This window comes from Rhinatrema bivittatum, chromosome 1 (genome assembly GCF_901001135.1).
Source record: "Rhinatrema bivittatum chromosome 1, aRhiBiv1.1, whole genome shotgun sequence".
Classification (NCBI taxonomy): domain Eukaryota; kingdom Metazoa; phylum Chordata; class Amphibia; order Gymnophiona; family Rhinatrematidae; genus Rhinatrema; species Rhinatrema bivittatum.
The window spans coordinates 373,991,347-374,015,478 of NC_042615.1; the positions used below are offsets into that span (position 1 = coordinate 373,991,347).

Here is a 24,132-nt window from a genome sequence, read left to right on the forward strand (position 1 = left end):
CATGAGCTTAGTGGAGCTAAAATCACTAAAAACTGAGACCGTGGAGGGTCTGAATCATTGAAAACTAAACAAGCTATGTGCCTAATGGAGCTATAAATCCAAGCCAGGAAAAGTCCTCTTACCAAGGGAGAGGAATCAAAGGACAGCAGCAGATCTGGAGGCAGAGTGGTCCCCCAAGAAGGCAGGGACCCCAGCTGCAGATTAGGAGGTGGCCATAGGTCCCCCTTTAGCAAGGGGATACCCGCAGCAGATCGAACAGTCCCCAGGAGAGCATGGACCTCAGCAGCATTCCAGGAAGCAGAATCAGGTTTCCCAGGAGGGTGTGGACCCCAGCAACAAACCGGGAGGTGGAGTCAGGTTCCCAGGAGGGACCCCAGCATTGGCACAGACCTTTCAGCGGAGCAGAAGCAGCATCGAGGAGGTGGCAGTGGTTTAGATACAATGGACCTCCCCAGCCCAACACTGTCCACTAGCCCAGTTGTATCTTCACATGGGTGAGTATTGGAGAAATAAAGGAGGAGGCTAATAATTACACTTGATTAAGCGGGAACTCAAGATGCCCCTTCTATTCTATATGGTGGTATACTGAGGGGCCAATAACCCCAAATTGCCAAATATTAAATGTACTTGCTACCTTCTAAAAATGTATATAGTTGTGTGGCCCGAGACTATTAACCATGAGTAAATAAGGTCACTGTTTGACATCCTATTAGCGATGTACATAGTCATGTAGAAATGTATATACTTATATAGTCTAATAAACATGTATATATTTGTACATACTGCTAGCATTGTTCACAGTCCCATTTGTTTCCCTGGAGTGAAGGGAGGGAAACCCCACCCACTAACACCTTCTTCCCCAGGTGGAGGCATCAGGCACCAAGAATGTGAGGACCGACGGAGTCTGCCCTAGAGGGACTCCTACTAGGTCAGTCCTGGACTCAGGAACGCCCCCGCAAGGTAAGCGGTCAAAGGAGCATTACACATACCAACAGCCAGCATATGTGGAGAAAGAGAGGGGGAGGGTCTGGATTAAATACAGGTTCAAGCTATAGCTTTCTGTAAAATGCAAGACTAAACTCAGAACAAAATGGGGGAGAAGGAAGGATACATCCTTGGGCAAATGTTAAGGATCTGAAGAGGGAGGAAGAAAATGCTTAAAGGGAGATCAGGTGAAGGGGGTGAATGCTGGTGGTGTGAAATGGGATAAATACTTTGGGGAGAGGTACAAGAGGATGTTAATGTTAGAAAAGATGCTAGAGACATAAAGTACCTGGATGTAATAAATGACTGCTTCATGGAGCAATTGGTTCAGGAACCTACAAGAGAGGGAGCTATTTTAGATTTAATTCTTAGTGGAACGCAGGATTTGGTGAAAGAAGTAACGGTGGTGGGGCCACTTGGCAACAGTGATCATAACATGATCAAATTTAAACTAATAACTGGAAGGGGGACAATAAGTAAATCTGCAGCTCTAACACTAAATTTTAAAAAGGGAAACTTTGATAAAATGAGGAAAATAGTTAGAAAAAAACTGAAAGGTGCAGCTGCAACGGTTAAAAGTGTTCAACAGGCTTGGTCATTGTTTAAAAATACAATCCTAGAGGTGCAGTCCATATGTATTCCGCGCATTAAGAAAGGTGGAAGGAAGGCAAAACGATTACCATCATGGTTAAAGGTGAGGTGAAAGAGGCTATTTTAGCCAAAAAAACATCCTTCAAAAATTGGAAGAAGGATCCATCTGAAGAAAATAGGATAAAACATAAGCATTGTCAAGGTAAGTGTAAAACATTGATAAGACAGGCGAAGAGAGAATTTGAAATGATGTTGGCCATAGAGGCAAAAACTCATAATAAAAACTTTTTAAAATATATCCAAAGCAAGAAACCTGTGAGGGAGTCGGTTGGACCATTAGATGACAGAGGGGTTAAAGGAGCTCTTAGGGAAGATAAGGCCATTGCAGAAAGACTAAATGAATTCTTTGCCTCCGTGTTTACTAATGAGGATGTTGGGGAGATACCAGTTCCGGAGATGGTTTTCAGGGGTGATGACTCAGACGAACTGAACGAAATCACTGTGAACCTGAAAGATGTAGTAGGCCAGATTGACAAACTAAAGAGTAGCAAATCACCTGGACCGGATGGTATGCATCCTAGGGTTCTGAAGGAACTAAAAAATGAAATTTCTGATCTATTAGTTAAAATTTGTAACCTATCATTAAAATCATCCATTGTACCTGAAGACTGGAGGGTGGCCAATGTAACCCCAATATTTAAAAAAGGCTCCAGGGGCTATCCGGGTAATTATAGACCAGTGAGCCTGACTTCAGTGCCGGGAAAAATAGTGGAAACTATTCTCAAGATCAAAATTGTAGAGCATATAGAAAGACATGATTTAATGGGACACAGTCAACATGGATTTACCCAAGGGAAGTCTTGCCTAACAAATCTGCTTCATTTTTTTGAAGGGGTTAATAAACGTGGATAAAGGTGAACCGGTAGATGTAGTGTATTTGGATTTTCAGAAGGCGTTTGACAAAGTCCCTCATGAGAGGCTTCTACAAAAACTAAAAAGTCATGGGATAGGAGGCAATGTGCTTTCGTGGATTACAAACTGGTTAAAAGACAGGAAACAGAGAGTAGGATTAAATGGTCAATATTCTCAGTGGAAAAGGGTAAACAATGGAGTACCTCAGGGATCTGTATTGGGACCGGTGCTTTTCAATATATATATAAATGATCTGGAAAGGAATACGACGAGTGAGGTTATCAAATTTGCGGATGATACAAAATTATTCAGAGTAGTTAAATCACAGGCAGACTGTGATACATTACAGGAGGACCTTGCAAGACTGGAAGATTGGGCATCCAAATGGCAGATGAAATTTAATGTGGACAAGTGCAAGGTGATGCACATAGGGAAAACTAACCCTTGCTGTAGTTACACGATGTTAGGTTCTATGTTAGGAGCTACCACCCAGGAAAAAGATCTAGGCATCATAGTGGATAATACTTTAAAATCGTCGGCTCAGTGTGCTGCAGCAGTCAAAAAAGCAAATAGAATGTTAGGAATTATTAGGAAGGGAATGGTTAATAGAACAGAAAATGTCATAATGCCTCTGTATCGCTCCATGGTGAGACCGCACCTTGAATACTGTGTACAATTCTGGTCGCCGCATCTCAAAAAAGATATAGTTGCGATGGAGAAGGTACAGAGAAGGGCAACCAAATGATAAAGGGGATGGAACAGCTCCCCTATGAGGAAAGGCTGAAGAGGTTAGGGCTGTTCAGCTTGGACAAGAGACGGCTGAGGGGGGATATGATAGGGTCTTTAAGATCATGAGAGGTCTTGAACGAGTAGATGTGACTCGGTTATTTACACTTTCGAATAATAGAAGGACTAGGGGGCATTCCATGAAGTTAGCAAGTAACACATTTAAGACTAATCGGAGAAAAATTCTTTTTTCACTCAACGCACAATAAAGCTCTGGAATTTGTTGCCAGAGAAGGTAGTTAGTGCAGTTAGTGTAGCTGGGTTCAAAAAAGGTTTGGATAAGTTCTTGGAGGAGAAGTCCATTAATGGCTATTAATCAATTATACTTAGGGAATAGCCACTGCTATTAATTGCATCAGTAGCATGGGTTCTTCTTAGTGTTTGGGTAATTGCCAGGTTCTTGTGGCCTGGTTTTTGGCCTCTGTTGGAAACAGGATGCTGGGCTTGATGGACCCTTGGTCTGTCCCAGCATGGCAATTTCTTATGTTCTTATGTTCTTAGGTGCATCTTTGAAGGATGTGACGAGGGGCGGATGGCAAAAAGGTTATGAATCTTGGGAAGGAGAGGCAAGGTAAATTTATAACCATTCATATAGGATTAAAGTCTGCGTGTATATTATACACGCAGACTTTACCAAGTACTTTAAAACTGAATTTGTGTGTATAAGTTTGCTTTGAAAATTCATTGGTAAGTGAACAGGTGTGCACAGAGATTTACTCGCATAAAGTTACACCTTCTCTTAAATGCATACATACTAAAATAAAAGAGATTTTATTTAAGTAGGTGGTTAAAATATTTGATATACCGCCTACATTAAATATTCACAAAACTGTTAGCATTGTATGCAAGTGCCAACTCTGCTTCAACTCCAGCCCCTGGAAAGCCTTGGCTCAGTTGAAGGTGAATTTTCAAAAGACTAGTCTCAGAACAATTAGCAAATACACACATAAATAGCATATAGTCACATACATGCTATTTTACAAACCTTAAATATACAGGCGTAAGTGTTTGCAAATAAATTGATGTGTGTAAAGAAGAAGTGGTCCAACATTTATGCATGCAAAATGCTATTTTATAAGGAATGTATGCATGTAGATTTGGCAGCTTACTTGCATATGTTTACATCTGCTCTTTATCTGGCAAATGTGAAAATGTGAAATCTGGCGAAAGTAGTAAAGTCTTTAATATGAAATACTGACTGGGTGGGCAGTCTGGATGAACAGAAGGGCGTTCAGGCTGAAGAGCCAGGAAGGTCTCTATGACGACCTACAGATTGACTAGGCAAACTGGTAGATGAATTGGTAAAAACGTGTAATTTCATTGACTCGTGCATTTTGGAAAATCTGATGACTTACATTCAAAAAGCCAACTTAGAGAAAATGCATGTAAATGCCACATGTAAAATCTCCCCACATATAGGAAGCAAAAATAAACAAGCAAAACAGTTGCACACCACTTATCTGAATAAATTCCAAAGTGGATTGCCACTTCAGGGGAGCCAGGGGGCAGTGGGGTTAGACTTCAGGGCATTGCCGCAACCACTGCCACGCTATTAGCTCTTATTTTTCATTTCTGGAGAGTCAGGACCACCAGGTTGAATTGTGGGTGAGCACTGACCCCACTCAACCTCCTCATTTGGCCGCAGTTTGTTTATTTATTTTTTTTATAGCTGCATTAAATGTGCAGCAGAAGCCTCGATACCTGTGTTAGGGTCCTGGGCATCCCGCTGCACAAGTAATGCTTGCCTAGGAGGTGGTATATTTTATCATGGCTGACCACCTTCTTCATCTGCCGCAATAAAATATTAGCACCAAATTGCTTATTAATGACCTTTTTGCATACATGTGCATTATTCATGTTTGTAAATTGCATGCAAAAAGGTCATTTTAATAGAGGAGGGTATCTGGGTGGGGAGATGCAAAATATCACGTATATCACATGATATACAATATAACACACGTTAGAGACCTAACACAGTTTGATGAATGACCCAGTTATACTGTGAACTCTCTGGGCACAGGGAAAATATCTACCATACTTGAATGTAAATCGAATCGAGCTACAATGAAAAGGCATGAGCTAATAAATAAACGGGTAGATTTTAAGAACTTGGGCATGGGTGTCCATGTGCACACGCTAACTGCCCTGACACCAGTGGCCTTCACCCGTTCCCCTCCCAGGCCGCTCCACTTTAGGAGTGACCTGAGAGGAAACTTCCCTTCCCCCTACTCTATCCTTCCTACCCCATCCCCTAAGCTTCCCACCCCCTAGCCCTATTCTAACCCCCTCCATTCCTTTAACTTACTGTTTGCGCCTGCCTTGGGGCAGGGGCAGGTGCAGGTTGCGCACGCCGGCACTCTGCCGGCACGCAATCCTCCAGCACAGTGGCAAATAGCCGCTGTGCTGGGGACATTAGTTCCGCCTGGCCTCGTCTCAGCCCGCCCTGCCCCTTTTTCGAAGCTCCGGGACATACACGCACCCTGGGGCTTTATGTGCCTTGCCGGGCCTTTTTAAAATAGGCCTGGCGCGCATACGCGTTTTAAAGCCTACCCCAAAATTTCCATGCTTAAAATTGGGTTTTACATGTGTAAATGCACTTTACCCATTTAAGCGGGCTTTTGAAAATTGCTACAATATATGCCATTGTCATATATTGTCATTGTCCACATATGCCATTTTACCCGTGTTAAACGCACTTAGTTGTTTATTTGTTAGCATACAGTACTTATGTTATGTACTTTTAAAAGCATTTCAACCATTTTTTAGATATAAGTTAGTATATAAGTTTTTAGATATAAGTTAGTATGCTAAACATATACAAAGGTAAACAGAATTTACCACTGCATCATAAACAGAAGGCATCTAAATGCCTGTGTTTTTCCTTTGCTCATACATGCTTGATTTTTTCAAGTTTCTGATGGAGATTATGAAGAATATATTTTTTGTCTGATATTAGGAGAAACAACCATTTACTATACATTGGTTGCAACTGTGCACATTTTTATTTCATGAGTTATAAATAACTATCACAAGCAGAGATGGTCAAAAATATTATGACCTGTGATAGTGATGAAAAATTTCACCCATTAACGGGATACTATTGGTCAGGCAACATAATTTCTCTTTTTATAATTTCTTCAATATTTTTGACACAGCTCATTTTAACTTCCAGCTCGGTTGGAACTGGCCTTCATTGGGCAATGACATCAAGAGTCTTCATTCCCAGCTACTGAGTGATGACCAAAGTTCCTAACTGGCCTGGAGATTGAAAGCTGAGCCCAGGTAGCAAACCTGGATCCTCCACATAAACTTGCTGCTGAGACCATGGACTGACCCAGTCAGGATCTTCTTGACTCCTAAACAATGCATAAAACTACATTACAAATAAAAAAAGTTCCAAGTTTCCAGGACAAATCACAGGGCATTTCACTAAATCAATTATAGAATGTTTAATTTAGTATATCACAGTCCATACCTTTACTTCTACATGCGCCATGAGGACTGCAAAGTTGGTTAGGTGATTGCAGGAACAAGTGGTGTGTGTCTTGTTTGTTGTGAGGAGTCGGCAGCCTTGTGTTGACCAGTACCCAGTCATTGTACGTTTTGAATAACTCCAGAATGAACAGTTAGGGTTGAAATTATCTTCAGACTGCTAAAAAAAAAAAAAAAAAAAGAAACAAATAGAGCAAAGGATCATTGTAAGGCTTCATAGATTTCCAAAGTGAACCAACTTGCTCCCAAGCCACTCTATTACCCTATTCTTTATTACTAGCATAACGTAACAGTATTATTCTGTATGTCAAGCACTACTTGTGATATCCGTGGGATATTAGAATATAATATAGATGGTCTCTCATCAAATGCCAAATAAATTATTTGTTCTTGATTAATTTCAAGCAGAGTGTAAAATCAACCTTTCAACACTTAGTTGCTTCATTTACACAGCATAACGCAGTAGTATATTTAATTACTTTTAGAAGTCAAGTATTGCAGGAACAAAGCTCATCTTATGGAGTTCCCAGTTTTGTCCTTCATGGGAAAGTTTTAATTATTCTTACCCGATAATTTCCTTTCCTTGAGTCCTGCTAGACCAGTCATTACATATGAGATTTCCTCCTCCACAGTTGATGGACATAGAGAACACAACTCTTTTATGATTTCATTCTGGGCTATAAGGGGTTATGGTCCTAGTCCAATTCAGCAGTCTACTCACAGAACACTGCGATTACCCACAATACCACCCTCTTCTTTTTTTTTTTAATATAAGGCTCACATGAATGATTCAAGTAAAAAAAGAGATACTATCACCGAAAGAGAGAACAAGCACTCTTACAAATATGAATGTGTTACATGATCATACCCTGCTTAACCCTGTGTTCCATGGGAACATCTGCCTTGGCCTGTATATGTCCAGTCAGTAATGTTTAACAAAAGAGTGCAAGGAAGACCAAACTGCCTTATAAATTTTCTCTGTAGAGGCCAAGCTGCCTATGCCCAGAATGATACTGCATCCTTGTAGAGTGAGCCCAGAGTGCTACCAGGAGCTGCTTACTTAACAGTAGATAGGCCGTCACAATTGTCTCCTTGATTCATCTAGTTATGGTGGCCTTGGAAGCCACCTCCCCTTTCTGTGCACCAAATACCACAAACAGTTTGTCTGTTTTCCTAAAATCACTTGTTACCTTCAGATATCTCAAAATAATCTAACATACATCTAACAGTCATAGGCTCTTATCTTTTCCCTGATATACACTGCTGCTGGAAGCTGGAAGAGATACCAATTGGTTCACATGAAATATAGATACTACCTTGGGTAGGAAAGACAGGACCGGGTGAAAGGTAGCCAAATCTTGCAAAATTACTAGATATGGATCCCTGCAGGACAGGGCCTGTAGGTCTGAGATGTGTCTAGCTGAGCATATTGCTTTAAGGAAGGAAGTTTTTAGAGATAAGTCCTTAATGAATGTCTGTTTTATTGGCTCAAAGGGCAGTCTGACCAAGGCCTTTAGCATCAAGTTGAGATCCCACTGGGAGTGAAATAGTAGCCTAATGCACTATACACCCCTTTCGAGAAATGACCTATGTCTAGATGCGTGGCTATTTTGGTGTCTTTAATTAAATGCCTAGAGCATGCGATAGTTACTACCTGAACCTTCATGGAACCAAGTGCCAGACCCTTATCCAAACTCACCTGTAAGATATCTAGAATCTGTGGGCTCTCTGATTTCCAGGGAGAAAAATCCTCCTTGGAGCAATAATCCTCAACTCTCAAAATCTGGTATAGGCTAGGAAAGTGAAAAAACTTTCATGTATTTAACATGGTTGAAATTACTGCGGCAGAATAACCTCTCTTTTGCAGGCACAACCTTTCAACGGCTAAGCTATTCGAGAGAATGGAAATCTTCCATTGGCACCTGAGCTTGCCAGAGAAAAACCCACTCCTCTCTCAGAGCCAATGGGGCTCTGTTCAGGAGTCACACCCTCTATGCATGTCTGCAATGCCTCAGAAACAGCAAGGAAATAAACCAAAGGAGGCACAGCAATGGTGAGATAAGTCCCTCTCCCTCTACAGTAGACAAACACATTCAGCTGCTGTTGTTCCTCAGCTTTGTGAACACACAAACAGCAAACAATGTGCAAGCCCCAACACTAACTTTTCTCCCCCAAGAAAATAAATGGCACATCTGCTACTTACCACCTCCAAGGAGCTATTGCCAGTTACTAAGCAGACCCAGTTTTCCTTGTTTCTGCTCTAAGCCTTAAGCTTTATATTTCTTTTGCTTTCACTGGAGAGATGGGGGGGGGGGGGGAGAAGAGCAGGGCCAGAGAGAAAGCAGTCCTGCAGGCTCTGTTTTTCATTTTCAATTTAAAGGCTACCGAGTTCCTATGGATCTAGGATCCATTCTCTGGAGGTTCCACAGACCCTTAAGGAAACTGTGATAACTTTTCAGAAGCTCAACAAGGGCAAGGCTTGAGAGAATGCTCCCACTGGAAAAATGAACCCCTAGGGCAGTGATGGACAACTCCAGGCTTCGAGTGCCACAAACAGGCCAGGTTTTCAGGACATCTATAATGAATATGCATGAGAAAGATTTGCATGCACTGCCTCCATTGTATGCAAATATATCTCATGCATATTCATTGTGGATATCCTGAAAACCTGGCCTGTTTGTGGCACTCGAGGCCTGGAATTTGCCATCACTGCCCTAGAGTCTGTTGGCCCAGGACCAACAAGGACTCAGCCAGGCCAGGGTCACATCCTAACTCTGGGAGTTTAAAATCCTCTTTACATGTCTGCATTTGCTGGAAACAAAAATTACTGAACTAAACTAGAATTATACTCCCCTTATAGCCCAGAATGAGGTTATAAAAGAGGTGTGTTCTCTGTCTCCATCAGCTTTTAGGAGGGAAATCCCATACATAATGACTTATCTAGCAGGAAGAAATGGAATGAGTATTGCACCAATGAATCTTTAAAAATGTCTAAAGGGTTACAGATTACCATAGGCAATCTACAGGTAATTATGAATTCAAATGGAGAGGTCATCTGTGGATTGTTCAGACATACATGCTAACATCTGAAAATATTTAAGACAGACATTTGGTTAGAGAGCATATTTGAAATTCCCCTCACAAAATACAATGAAAAAAAAAAAGAATGAATTGCAAATTTCCTAAACTTATTGGTCAAATAAAAGAAATTCCTTCCTAAGCAGATACATTTGGAAACTGTGCAGGGTTCCACAGAAGCATGGAACTTTTTAGTAGTCTTCACACTATCCTTCCATGTTAAAATAAATCTATGGACTAAAAATATTCCATTATGTAATGCTATACATTACAAAGCGAATGCCTCTGATAAAGAAGTCCCAGCTATCACTCAATGGCTGGCTTAAGAACACGTGTGCTGTTCTGGTGGTAACTCTGCTCCATACCACTTGATCAAAGGACTAGCAATTCAATGGCTGTATTACAAGGGAGAGAGATTAAAAATGAAAGAAATACACAAGTATCTGCAAATGAGGGCCCATGGTGCGATACCCACATTTGAGACAAGTCATGATTGGAATAAAAGCAAAAAGGGGAAGCATCAGCTAGCAGGCATAGGGAAAAATAAATGAATTGATGTCATTTTCCCTCTTTTTCCCCCTCTGAAGTGGAAAACCGTTCCTAGTCCTGGTTAAAACAAAAATTAAAAAAAATAAAAATAAAAAAATAGAAAATATTAACCAAATCAATGGATCAGGTAGTATAGGTCAGCAAGAGACAGAGAACAACCAAGGCTGTTTCTGGATCAAAAGTAAAGCAATTGAATCACTGGGATGCCAATTACATGCTAACATCTGTTGGCAAGAACCAATGAAAAATCATCTATTTGAGAAGGGATCTTGGTAGCTCTAATTTGAACCCACTTAATTTTATTGCTATAAGAGTCGCAGCTGAAGATGATTGATTCATCCATTCTTCAACACAATTCCTTAATGATAGTTTTGTCATTAGACACAAACTAGCAGTGAGTTAATATTTAAAGTAAAACTTCATATTAAAAAAATATATGGCAAAACATGGTAAAAGCAAAAGGATGCTTCCATAATTATTAAATATAAATTTGTGGAATTGGCTTCCTGACATACTTTGGAAAGAGACTTGCTGTAAAACTTTAATACAATATCTGAACGCGTATTTATTTAGGCAGGCTTTTAAAATATTAGAGCAATGTTAAGAGCTTTTAATACTTGACATAGACTGCAACTGCTGAATTGATTATTCTGCGATTGCTATGTTCCTATGACATCTTACGGTCATATATCTATTTGATATGCATATTATTGTCCTGTCTTATTTTGTGCTATGTTTTATGTATTTTAACTATGGATGATTTTGTATGTCACTTAGAGATTGGGATAATTGTGGCCTATAAATTCTGAAAATATTTAAATAAATAAATTATGTAAGCTGAGATACCAAACATTCTGGAGAGTTAAGGTATAATCTTGAGCAGATGGCATAACCATTTTTTAAATCTAAATAAGTCAAAAAGATAATCTATTGCAAAGTAATTCAATATAGAAAATTCATTAACCTTTATTTCCTGGAATATTAAAATACTTTTAGCTCAATTTATTGAGAGACAGATTTTATATAGCTGTGAGTCATATTCAGCTGTTGTGCAGTTTGGCTAGTGAGTCTGTTAAACTTATCTGGTGAACTTAGCCTATATATTCAGCAGTGCAGCCGTGCCACTGAATACATCCAACACAATCTTAAAGTTATACGGATACGTTTTTCTGGTTAACTTTAGGAAGAGTATATGTGCCATCCAAAGGCCTGGCTTCATCATTCAACACTGAATGATGAATCCAGTGGAAATGGGGGGTGGGGGTGGGGGTGATCGGGCCTGCGAAAGCCTGCAGCCTTCGCACCACTGTGGTGTCTTCGCGGCTGGCTTTCGCACTGAATGGCACCACCGTGAAAGGTGGTGCTATTCGGCGCGCTACTGGCGATAACATTACTAACCTTATCGCCGCCAGCGAAGACACCGCAGAGTCCGCCCCCCTCGCCACCCAACTCCTTCCCTCGTTGTCCCGACTGGAATTTGCGTGTGATAAGCCTTTACAAAATAACCCTGAAAGTTAGCCAGATAAGTTAGTCGGCTAACTCAGCTCCGCCCCATTATGCCCATTCTCCTCTCACTACCTAGCCGCTTTAATACTTAGCTGGATAAATAGCAGCCACTGACCTTGGCCAAATATTGAAACTCTGCTACTTAGCTGGATAAGTCAGAACTTATCTGACTAAGTGGCACAAAATATGGACCTCCTCGATTATCTGGCTAACAAAATAAACAGTAAGAACCTATAGAATAATTAAAACAAAAGATAAAACCAAAAGTAAAACCACATTTTGGTTTCTTTATTTAAAGAAATACAAAAGTAATCACTCACAATCAAAAGTGATTAAAAATCTTACATACCTTGATGTGCTTGACCGTAAACACCACTGGGTCAGCCAGATACACTTTATTGCTAAACTCTTTGTAGACTGCTGCAGTAATGATGGGGGAATTCACTATCACAGAGTGATTGGTGGACATGGCCTCGGTTCCTAACTTCATACTGGCATTCTCCGTGGAGAGATAGGGACCTAAATTGTTATACAGGACAAAAGCCACTCTGATTTCACCTTAAAAAAAAGAATCAAAACAAAATGTTATTTAGAAATCAGTTCCTTTCTATTAACCTGTCTCACATTTTTTTTTTTAAGTTTAAACGATTTATTAAACAGTTTTTTAAACAAAAATCAGAGAGATTACAAAATAAAAGAAAGAGACAGGATTCAACATAATGGAGACAGCATATAAGAATCTCGAACACAATAGCTCAGTGCAATAGATATCCAGTTTACAGGACTCAAATTAAGCATACATTCCAAACAAATAAAGAGCCCACAACTTCTGTATTAGCAATAATAATGGGGGGGGGGGGGGGAAACAAATATAACATTATAAAGTACGTTATAAGAGAATCCTGAGAGAAGAAGAGACTAAAATGAAAAGGTAAAGAGGGAATAAGAGAGAGGAAAGATAAAGAGAGAAGGGCAGAAGTGCATGAGAAAGTGACATGTGGATACGACAGAGAAAAGTGGAATATGCAAGTAAGTATCAGGTTATCAAGATAGAGAGGTTATATATTCTTCGAGCGGTTTCCATACTTGAACCCAAGAAGCTAGCCGATTACACTTTATAGCCATGGCTTTTTCATACTTATAATACATACACACTGAATTCCACCACCAGGCTTGTGAAAGCAAATCACTACGCTTCCAGTTAGATAGTATTGTGTGAATAGCAATGGCGAACAAGAAATCCATTAATTTCCGATGAGGAAGGGATAGGGGAAACGAAGGATTGGAGCCTCGAAGGAAAAACACAGCATACGTAAAGGGATGGGAAATGGGGATGATGGAAGTAATCGTTGTCCAAACTTGGAGCCAAAAATTTCGTACATATGGGCAAAAGAAAAACATATGCTCAAAAGTCGCTTTGGGTGCTGAGCATGACCAGCATTGATGAGAGGTAAGTAAACCGGCTCTATGTAATCGCCAAGGTGTCCAGAGAGCTCTGTGCATGAGGAAAAAGGAGGATTGCGTCAGGCTGGAAGATAAGGTGATGCGAGTAGTTATGGACCAGAGGTATCGCCATGTAGTGTGACCAATATGGGTGTCAATTTCCCTAGTCCATGTGGAGTAAAGCTCATTTCGAAGGACATGAGCATCAGTAGAAACAAGAAGTTTATATAGTTTCGATGCTAAATGCCTCTGAAGCCCATGTTCCTGGAAAACTTGTAATAGATATGGGGATGTATTGAGTGAAGTGGAGGAGTATGAGGAAGCAGCTACAACAGTTCGTAATTGCAGCCATGCAAAAAATTGAGAGGCTGGTAGCCCATATTTTGCTCGCATGCGAGGAAACGTATGTATCGTAGCGTCTTCCAAAATGGAGGCCAAGAACCAGATGCCTTTTGTTTGCCATAGCGGCCAATTGAGAGGGTGTTTGTCAATGGTCAATCTAGAGTTACGCCATATGGGGGCCATGTTAGAATAGCTCCAAGAGCATATATGTTTGGGACGGATGGAATCAAAAAGAGAGTACGCCTTGTGTAGTGAGCGTAAAATTGCATTAGATTCAAGTTGTTTGGATATTTTCATCCCTGGGAAACAAGTAAGTGGGAAAGGGGATACTAGGGAACATTCCAAATCTAGCCATCTAGGTCTATCCCCTGGAGTAGCAGAGGGAGAGAAATGATGCTGAGCTTGTTGAAGCATGAAAGCTTGATGGTATGCATAGAAATTAGGGAAATTGACACCTCCCTCAGCCTTAACGAGTTTGAGTTTGGTTAAAGCAATTCTGGGGGTCTTATTCTTCCATAAGAAGGAAGATAGTATCCGGTCAATCTGCTTGTAAAAAGCACAGGAGAAGAAAATAGGAATCATTGATAAGGCATAAGTGATTTTAGGGGCAACCACCATTTTTATAGTGTCTAACCGTCCCCACCATGTGAGATGTAGGGGAGACCAGTGGATAGTGAGATCTTTAATCACTTGGAGAATACGGGTTTCAGCATTAGAAAGTGTTAATTGGGGCTCGGAGTAAAAATAAATTCCCAAATACTTAATACACTGGGGGACTTTTTGTATAGCAGAATTGGTGAGGTCAACCAATGAACCTAAAGTATTGAGGGGGAGGAGTTCAGTCTTGTGCCAGTTAATCTTATAACCAGAGAGAGCAGAGTATGAAGCAATTTGCTGGAGGAGGTATGGAAGGGAGGAATCAGGATGAGACAGAAAAAGCAACACATCGTCTGCATAAGCTGATAACTTATATTCTTCCGAACCAATTTTCACACCTGTAATTAACGAATTCTGTCGGATGGCAAGGAGAAGGGGTTCCAAAGCCAGGTTGAAGAGCAGAGGAGAGAGGGGACATCCTTGGCGAGTTCCTCTATGAAGGGAAAAAATTGGGGATCTGTGGTTATTTAGATATAAAAAAGCAGTGGGAGAAGAATAGATGAGTTTGATCCATGAAATGAAATTGGGGCCAAAACCAAATTTATGTAAGGTGGAGAAAAGAAAAGACCACTCCACACGGTCGAAAGCTTTGTCGGCGTCCAGAGAAACAGCTATGACCGGGGAGGGGGCAGAGGATACCGCTTCATGGATATGAAAAAAAAGTCTAGTGTTATTTGTTATGAGCCTATTTTTTATGAAACCAGATTGATCTGGATGAATAATACTGGACATTATACGGGATAGTCGAGTGGCTAATATTTTAGTAAAAATTTTGTAATCTGTATTCAATAAAGATATGGGCCTGTAATTGCCAACTTCCGTTGCATCTCTACCTGGCTTTGGAAGAACCACGATACACGCTGTGGAGAAAGAGGAGAAAAGTTCTGGTTGATCCGGGGCAATCAAATAATACTGTTGTAAATATGGAACTAAGTCCTTGCTAAAAGTTTTGTAAAAATCAGTAGTGAAGCCATCCAGACCGGGGGCTTTCCCTGCTGGGAGAGCATGAATCGCACATTTGATTTCCTGTGAAGTAATTGGAGACTCAAGGTCCTGAATTTGTTGCACTGATAACGAAGGGTGAGAGATTGTGGAAAAAAAAGAATGAAGTTCCTCTTCCGAAATGTGAACTTCCTGCTGGTAAAGCTTTTCATAAAAGTCTCGGAATTCACGCAGAATATCCATATCTGGAGTAAGAACCTGATTTGAAGTAGACGTGAGTTTCGTGATACTTTTTTTTCTGCCCTCTTCTTCAAGTAAGAGGCCAGAAGGTGACCACATTTATTATTTTCCGCATAATATGTAGCATTCGTGTGAAAAGTAGATAAGCGAACAGATGAGCTGAGAAGCTGATTATATTGAAACTTTGCCTTTATTACAGCTGCCAGAGAGGTGCTGGTCGGGCGTTTAATGTGTTCGGATTCCAAAGAGGCAACGGAGCTTTGAAGTCTAGCTAATTCTGCTTGTTTAGTTTTCCGCTGGTGCGCCGAGTAGCCGATGATAATGCCTCTAATGGTGGCCTTGTAGGCCTCCCAGAGAGTTGAGATTGAGATGTCTGGAGTGTCATTAGTAGAAAAGTAATCTATAGTATGAGTACGAATGTGGTCTACAAAGTCTGAGTCTGCTAAAAGCGAAGAATTGAATCTCCATATTTTGTCCGTTATAATCGGTGATTGTAGAGTACATCAAATAATAATTGCAGCATGATCCGAGACCAATATAGGGGCAATGTCAGCTGAGAGGATCTGCGGGATTAAGGAATGAGATGTTCAAAAGAAGTCAATGCGAGAGTAAGAGGAATGTGGAGCAGAGAAGAAAGTGTATTCCTTATCTCCAGGATGAAGAAGACGCCAAGGATCTGATAATCCAAATGAAGACATGAGATGTTTGAGAGCTTTGCTTGATTTTGATATGGATAGGCGTGCCATCAATTTCCGATGTATGTAGGGATCCAGGGCCTGATTGAAGTCCCCTCCAATGATAATCTGTGCAGAGTCGTTAGCAAGGAGATGCAAAAACACAGTGTGAAAAAAAACAGGATCATCTTGATTTGGAGCATATAAGTTGAGAATAGAATATACTTCGTTATTGATAGAAACTTGAATGAAATTCCATCTACCATCAAGATCCGCAGATTGCTGAATAATCGTTGCATCTAGTCGTTTATTGATAAGTATAGCTGTCCCCCGTTTTTTATGAACTGCAGGACTGAATGAAATTTGACCCACCCAGTGTCGCTTCAGTTTAAGGGATTCAGATGATGTCAGACGGGTTTCCTGCAGGAGAGCGATATCTGCGTGCAAAGAATTTAAATAAGTGAGAACTTTTTTCCTCTTGATGGGATGCGAGAATCCTTGGACGTTGAGAGATACCACAGTAATGGCGGCAGACATGAGCAATTAGGGTGAGGAGCGATGTAAAAATAACCTGAAGTATGCCTTTGTAGTTTATGAAATAAGAGCAAACAAGAAGAGAGACAAAGAAGAAAAGTTGACAAAGAAGAATAAAGAAGAAGCTAGAAGGGGATTTAGAAAGAATATAGAGAAGAGTAGCAAAGAGAAAAAGAGAAGAGATGAGAAAAAAAAAAGAAAGAAAAAAAAGATATCAAGTATTGCTAGCACTATCTGTGCTATGCTAGAAAGTCCCTACTGGGACTAGTGATGGGGTTCCAGGCGGACCACTGGCCTTCCAAACGATCCGCTCCGCTCAACTGAATATGAAAAAAGTGAGAGCAATCAAGAAGGGGAAAGGAAAAAGCAAAAATGTCAACTGTACCAGCGAAGTTGACGGCCTTTCAGCTCTAATCAGAGCTATTGCAAAAGGAATGCCACTTTAGGGCTAAGAGTAGCCCTATACAGTATCAATTCAGGTATTCATATCTTGGCCATCTCCCAGTGATTGAAGGAAGACCTCCAGGTCTTGAGGTTGTTGATATATCTTGGTGTGATTAAGGTGAGTAACCTTCATCTGCGCTGGATAGAGTAGCCCATATTTTGCACCTACGCGCTGAAGCCGTGGCCGGAGGGCGAGAAAGGCCTTACGCCTCGTAGCAGTTTCTTTGGCTAAGTCGGGAACAAAAAGCACATTATGGCCTTTATATTGAATAGGTGCCTGAGTCCTGGCAGCCGCCAGTATTTGAAGGACTTGCGGATGACGCAGCAATTTAAAAATAATGGGCTGCGGATATTTAGAGTTATGAAGAGGTTTAGCGGGCACTCTATGGGCCCTTTCGATTTCTGCAGGATACTGAAACTCAAGATGGAGGCTAGTGTTAAGCAGTCTAAGGATAAAGCCGCCGATATCGTTACCTTCTTCGCCTTCTGCAACACCGAGAATCCGTATGTTATTGCGGCGATTTCTGTTAGAGAGGTCCTCCAGAGAATTTTGTAAATGTGCCACATCTTTTGTATGTTGGGGAAGGAGGTAGCTGTTAGTAACAAGGAGGAGACTTGAGTTTCCACATCGTCGAGGCGGGAGCGATACGTGTCAAGCTGGGTGGAAACCGCTTGCAATTCACCGCGGATTGCGTTAGTGGCATCAATATTAATATTAATCAAGTCTTTGAGTTGTCGCAGCTCGATTAATACAACGTCAGCGGACGCCATGACTTTCGCCGGCGGGGCCTTGCCTGGTGACGGAGGGTCAGCCTTCGATCTTTTTGTTCCGGTCGCCGCCGCAAAGGCTGCCTCTATTTTCCCGGCTTTGCTCGCTGCCATTGAGTGCAGTGACGATTTAGGAGCTGTAGGATCTGAAAATTAGCGCCGGAAAATATTTTGGAGTATAGTTTCCCCAGATTATTGGAAAGACTGGAGCGGAGACAGTCGCTTAGGCGGCCATTTTGATCGCTGTGCTAGAGCGCCCCCTGTCTCACATTTTTAAATATTTGCACAAAAGTTGACTTTTCAATCATATTCTAACTTACATTTTCATTTCTAAGAGTGATTTTGTTTGTTCCTTCTTTTCACAGGCTCCTTATTGTTAACTTACCACTACCACTAGTATCAGAATTGTAGAATTGTATCAAAATGACTACATGGACTTGAAGGGGGTAATTTTAAAACTACCCATATCAGTGAAAAGTTTGTGGGCAGGTTTTACGCACAGTCTTTGCACTGATTTCCAAAGTGAAAGTGCAGACATCCTTTCACTTTGAAAATTATCCCAGGAAAACAACCAGCACATATTTCCATCTACTAACTTGTGTTGATAATGTCCAAAAGGAAAAAAAAAATACATACATACATTTGAAAGTGCAAAGGTATACATGCAGTTCCCATAACCCTGCCAAACCCCGAACCTGGGAACACTTCTTGTTACTGGAGTTAATAGTATAGACACAGAGAACCTATTCAAGTACTTTTAACCTTATATAGCGCAGTTAATTTTCTAAACGTCTATTTCCATAGGTAACAGTAAATGTCGGCAGAAAAAGACCCAAGTGGTCCATCCAGTCTGCCCAGCAAGATTTTTTTTTATGCTTCGGGTACGAGTTGCTCTGTGCAGGTTACCCTGCTCAACATGGCTTATCATTTTCTTAATCTCCATTTATCTGCTAGGAATTCTCTGTGCTTATCCCACGCCCTTCTGAAGTCCATTACCATCCTTGTCCTCACTACCTCTACTAGGAGGACATTCCATGCATCCACCACTCTTTCCATGAAGAAATACTTCCTGACATGGGTGCTAACGACCCCCTTGGAATTTTATTATGACCCCTTGTTCTATGGTTTTCTTTCCATCCAAAAAGGTTTGATTCCTATGCATTATGAATACCTTTCAGGTATTTAAGTCTGTATCTTATCACTTCCATCTCTCTTCTCCTCTAGGGTATATAGATTTAGGTCCTTCAATCTCATCTCATAACTCTTTTGTTGCAGACCTTACACCATTTTAGTTGCCTTTCTCTAGACTGCTTTGATTCGGTCTCTATCATTTTTTAGATATGGTCTCCAGACCTGAACACAGTATTCTAGATGAGGTCTCACCAATGACCTATACAGGGGAATTATCATGCTGCCATATCTTTGAGCACTGCTTAAGCTTACTCAGATTGAGAAATGGTCAAATTTTTGGCAGCTAAATTCAGTGCCAAGAAATGCAGAGTCATGCATATGGAATGCAGAAATCCAATGGAGCTGTACAAGATAAGGGGCAAAAGTCTGATGTATACAGACTAGGAGAGAGACTTTGGGGTGACAGTGCCTGAGGATCTGAAGGTGGCAAAACAATGTGACAAGGAGGTGGCTAAGGCCAGAGGTAAGCACTGTTTTATCATGGAAATGGCTTGGACAATTAACGTCTAAGTGTTATCTTAGTTTTCAAAAAGCTTACCTATGAAACGTGATAAAAGTATCAATAGCATAATATAATTCTTTCCTCCTTTCCATCACATTGTAATGTTTAAGGAAATCTCTACAGACTACTTTTAGTACAGAACTATAAAATAAATGAATAAAGCATTTACTTTAATGGGGCTCATAAATAGAAATCTGTCAGCCCCATTAGTAAAATCAGAGTCTGACACTTTACACTTATGTCCACAATTGATCTATGTACTGTATGGGTACAGAGGTATCAACAAATGACTTTTCATATTACAGAGCTAAAAATGTACTTGGCAAGTGTAATCTCAGCCCACAATAACATGTTTAATTTCCATCAGTTCTAAAGGTTTGTAAGATGTGAACTTATCAACCGACCACATGTCCATTGTAATTACTGCTGTTTGATTTTCTTTGATATACTGTTTGATTTTATCTCCTGTGCATTTACTTCTCTTATACATTGATTGTTCTTAAGAGTGATCTTGCAGGGCAAGATAAATATAAAAAATAAATAAATTTTGACAAAAATACCTAAAAGACAAAGGGGTAGATTTTCAAAGGGTTGCACGCATAAGATATGCACGCAATCCCCAAAAACCTACCCCCGCCTCCCCCTGCGCGTGCCGAGCCCATCTTGCATAGGTTTGGCGGCACGCACAAGCCCCGGGAAGCGCATAAGTCCAGGGGCTTGCAAAAGGGGGCGTTCTGGGGCGGGGCCGTGGGTGGGGTGCCGGCTCGGGGGCGGGACAAATGACTCTGGCACAGCCGCTTAGCCGGGGGATGGAGAGCGGGCGTAACTTCTTTGATAAAGGTTAGGAGGGGGATTTAGGTAGGGCTGGGGGATGGGTTAGATAGGGGAAGAGAGGGGAAGGTGGGGGGAGGTGGAAGTAAAGTTCCCTCCGAGGCCACTCCGATTTCGAAGCGGCCTTGGAGGGAACAGAGGCAGGCTGCTCGGCTCAAGTTGCACAATCGTGCACCCCCCTGCGCGCGCCGACCCTGGATTTTATAACATGCACGCGGCAGTGCACGCATGTTATAAAATTGGGTGTAGATTTGTTCAAGCCAGGTTGTGTGAACAAATCTACGCCTGTGCGCATGTTATAAAATCTGGCCCATAATAATATCTTTCGCTATAGACACACTTTGCCATCATTCTTTTTATGCGCTCTTCTTGTGTTTGAGAAGTTTGAGCCCACTTTAAATAAAAACTCAGTGGTTCTATAAAGTTAGGGATTTTTCATGGCACCTGTCAAAAAACATTCCTTGGATCAATTTAAAGAAAAAACATCAATTGAATGAAACAAATGAAGTAAGTATCAAATTTACCGGTTTGGTATCAAAATAAGAGTTATTTATTGTTGTAATACAATAATCACATTTTAGCACTACATGAGTCAAATGCAAACCGAGCAAAGACAGCCATCTCCAAATGTTACCTTCTTTTTAACTTCACATTTCACTACTAGTTCTATTTTATTCAGTGCTCCTTTGAAAAGTCTTTGCTCAGAAAGACACAGAAAGAAGGCCCAGGGCTGTATACTGAGTAAACATGTGCACACAGTTCAGAGAAAGTCAAACAAACTCTAAGGGGTAGATTTTAAATACTTGCGCGATCGTGTACTTTTGTTCGCCCAACCCTTCCTTTTGTTCGCCCAACCCTTCCTTTTGAAAAATTCTCCTCTTGTCTCTAACCACCCCCCCCCCCCCCCGGAGCAGTGGCATCCTACTGTCCCCATTGACCCAAAACAGCTTCCCTTCCCCCAGGAATACCACTGAGAAGGGGGTTGGAGCCAGAAAAGGACAACTTTTTAAAAGGGGGGGGGGGGTTTGAGTGTGGGACACAGAATTCACCATGTGCAATTGATTTTTTGTTGTTTTTGGACATGAGGCCTTTAGAGGCAACGTATTACAAGACCCCTTGGGGGGAGGGGGGGTGTTTATACATGGTGGTGGAGAGGTTGTAGGGCCATTATTGCACTTTACGAGACCACCTGGGAACACCAGCATGCACACCAGTATCCTGATGTTCTTGGGGAAAGTTAGCTACAACTCCTGAATTGTAGCTAACTTTCAGAAAAATAATGTGGCTTGCGATATTTGAGGTATGCCGTGTTGTTTTATTACCATAAAATTTACCAGCAAATGAGCTGCTTTGCATGCATTTGCAAAGTATATGCATTGCAAAGCAGCTGATTACCATATCCACATCATTTGTGGTAAAACAATGCATGGTATTTAAAATTCTGCCCATTATTGCTAGGTTAGGCCTTTACCATGCGATAAATTGCCTAACACAACTTAGTAAATGACCCCTTTAGATTGGAAGCCTTCTGAGGTTAGGGAAATGCCTATAGTACTTGAATATAATTTGCTTTGAAGTGACTGAAATGCAGAATATAAATAAAAGCTGAAGCTTAGGTGTTCTTCAGATTTGTAACTCAGTATTGCAATAACTAGACCACACCTTCTCCCTTGTGCAGACTAGTAATCAACCAGCAGAGGTAGAACAGCCACAGGACATCAGCATTGTGCCCTGTCTAGTCATGTAACAATGAAAACAATGCAAAGGAACTTTGACTACTAACTAGTGGTTACTGAGAAGAATGAGTAAAGTCTTTACACTGTGAACCTACCATTTCGGCCATTCTGCCTCAACGTATTTGCCGACAGCTGGATAGTGCTACCATGGTCAAGGTTCTGCGGAAACTTCAGGTCTTCCAAATTCACGTCCGTGCTTAGTCTTGCTACTTCTAATTCTGTTAAAATAAAAGCAAAACCAGTGCAAATTCAGGGCAATACAGAATAGAAAACCTGGAGGAATAAGGTGGGAAATGACAACAAGGAGCCCTATTTCTAAAACTAAATCCAAGGAAATTTGCGTGTGGTTCTTTTTTTCATAGGTGTGATTTTATAGACATTCACTTATTTTTAATGGCTTTTCCCTTTAGTGGGTTCGCATGTAATCAAAGTTGTAGCTACATAAAAAGAAATCTGCCTGCCAAACAATCTAAAAAGTAATTATATACAATGCATGTACTGAAGTAGATTCCAAATAAAAACTGAAATGAAAACATATATGTGGACAGATTTTGGCTATAAGCTTCTGGGTGTCTTTTGTCATTTTTCTCATATTTGGATGACAGAATTAAAGAAAAGAAGTGGGTTTTTTTTTTTTTATTTTGGTACCTTAGGAATGATGTTTGCTCCTTAAGAATCTCACCCTCCCATGCCACAAACTTAACATGCGTATTTCCTTATTCAAAGGAGACCACAGTCTACTGCAATTTTGCATTCTGATAGTGGAACTGTGCATATTAAATCAAGTTGCTTAAACAAACATCTTGTGCTGCAAAATCTGCAAAGATGAAATTCCATCTAAGGGTTCCTAGAGATAAATTAAAACTATATATATCAAATAATGAAAAAAAAAAACATAGACAAAGCTATTCTTTCTGAGATTTGAGCCTCTTTTTCCAGTTGCTGTGCATGTTTCTTCCCTCAGTCTGTCTAGACTCTATAACTCACTGTAAGGGAGACATGGATTAATCCTTTGCTTAACAAACAGCAAGCCCTGACTCATGGAATATGTAGCTGTTAAACTAAAAATCTGAAGGTGAAGAGTACTAAACTTTAACATTTGCTACATTTTTTAGCTTAGAAACTTGAAATTTCTCTCTTAAGAAAGAGCTGCCATCAGCTGGGCAGCACTTCATAACCCTGATCAGCCCAGCTGCACTTGAGGCAATGTAGAAAATTCAGTCATTTTTCAGGTTGAGCTCTTGCCTCTACTCCCCGAAGCAGGTGCTCTACTGAATTTTTTGACATGGGAAAATGAGGCTAGCAAGTAACCTATAGCAGGAAATCTAATTCTGATCTAATCTGTTTATTATCCGTTTGCAATTATGGGGAAAAACTGTGTAATGGTGAGGGGGAAGGAGATTTTGAACTAACATTCTAATGATTTGTGGTCTTTTAATACCTCTGTCATATCCCACATCTGCTGATAGATCGATTTCAATTTGGTTTCCATAAAAACTTGAGTACTGAAACATTCATTTCCTCAACAGACACCATCATTCGTGGTTTTGACCAGGGTGCTAACTACATTTGAGTACTCCTGGATATCACCGCAGCCTTCGACACTTTAGGCCACAACCTACTACTATGTTGCCTTCATTCACTTGGAATCGAAGGCACTGTCTTAAACTGGTTTACATCCTATCTCTCTGAGAGATCATTTCAAGTCAGAACTGGAAATTCACACTCTGCTTAGCACTTCATAACCAATGGATTGCCACAGGGCTCTGCTTTATCCACCACACTCTTTTATATCTTGTTCCTCTCTGCAAACTGCTTTCTGCTCTCAGCATAAATTACAGAATCTATGCTGATGACATCCAGTTTTTCTTTCCATATCACATTCCTGGCCATTTACATTAAGTTCATTAGATTATATTACTTAAACACA

General features: G+C 40.7%; 1 protein-coding gene across 1 annotated transcript in view; it reads right to left on the bottom strand.

The window, feature by feature from the left end:
- Positions 1–24,132, bottom strand: part of ADGRL3 (adhesion G protein-coupled receptor L3) — a 2,126,115-nt gene that overhangs the window by 364,598 nt on the left and 1,737,385 nt on the right. The window contains exons 14-16 of the mRNA XM_029600930.1: positions 22,298–22,420; positions 12,248–12,456; positions 6,749–6,925 (exon numbers count right to left, since the gene is read on the bottom strand). Coding sequence (XP_029456790.1) covers positions 6,749–6,925; positions 12,248–12,456; positions 22,298–22,420 — 509 coding nt within the window. The remainder of the gene's footprint in view (positions 1–6,748; positions 6,926–12,247; positions 12,457–22,297; positions 22,421–24,132) is intronic.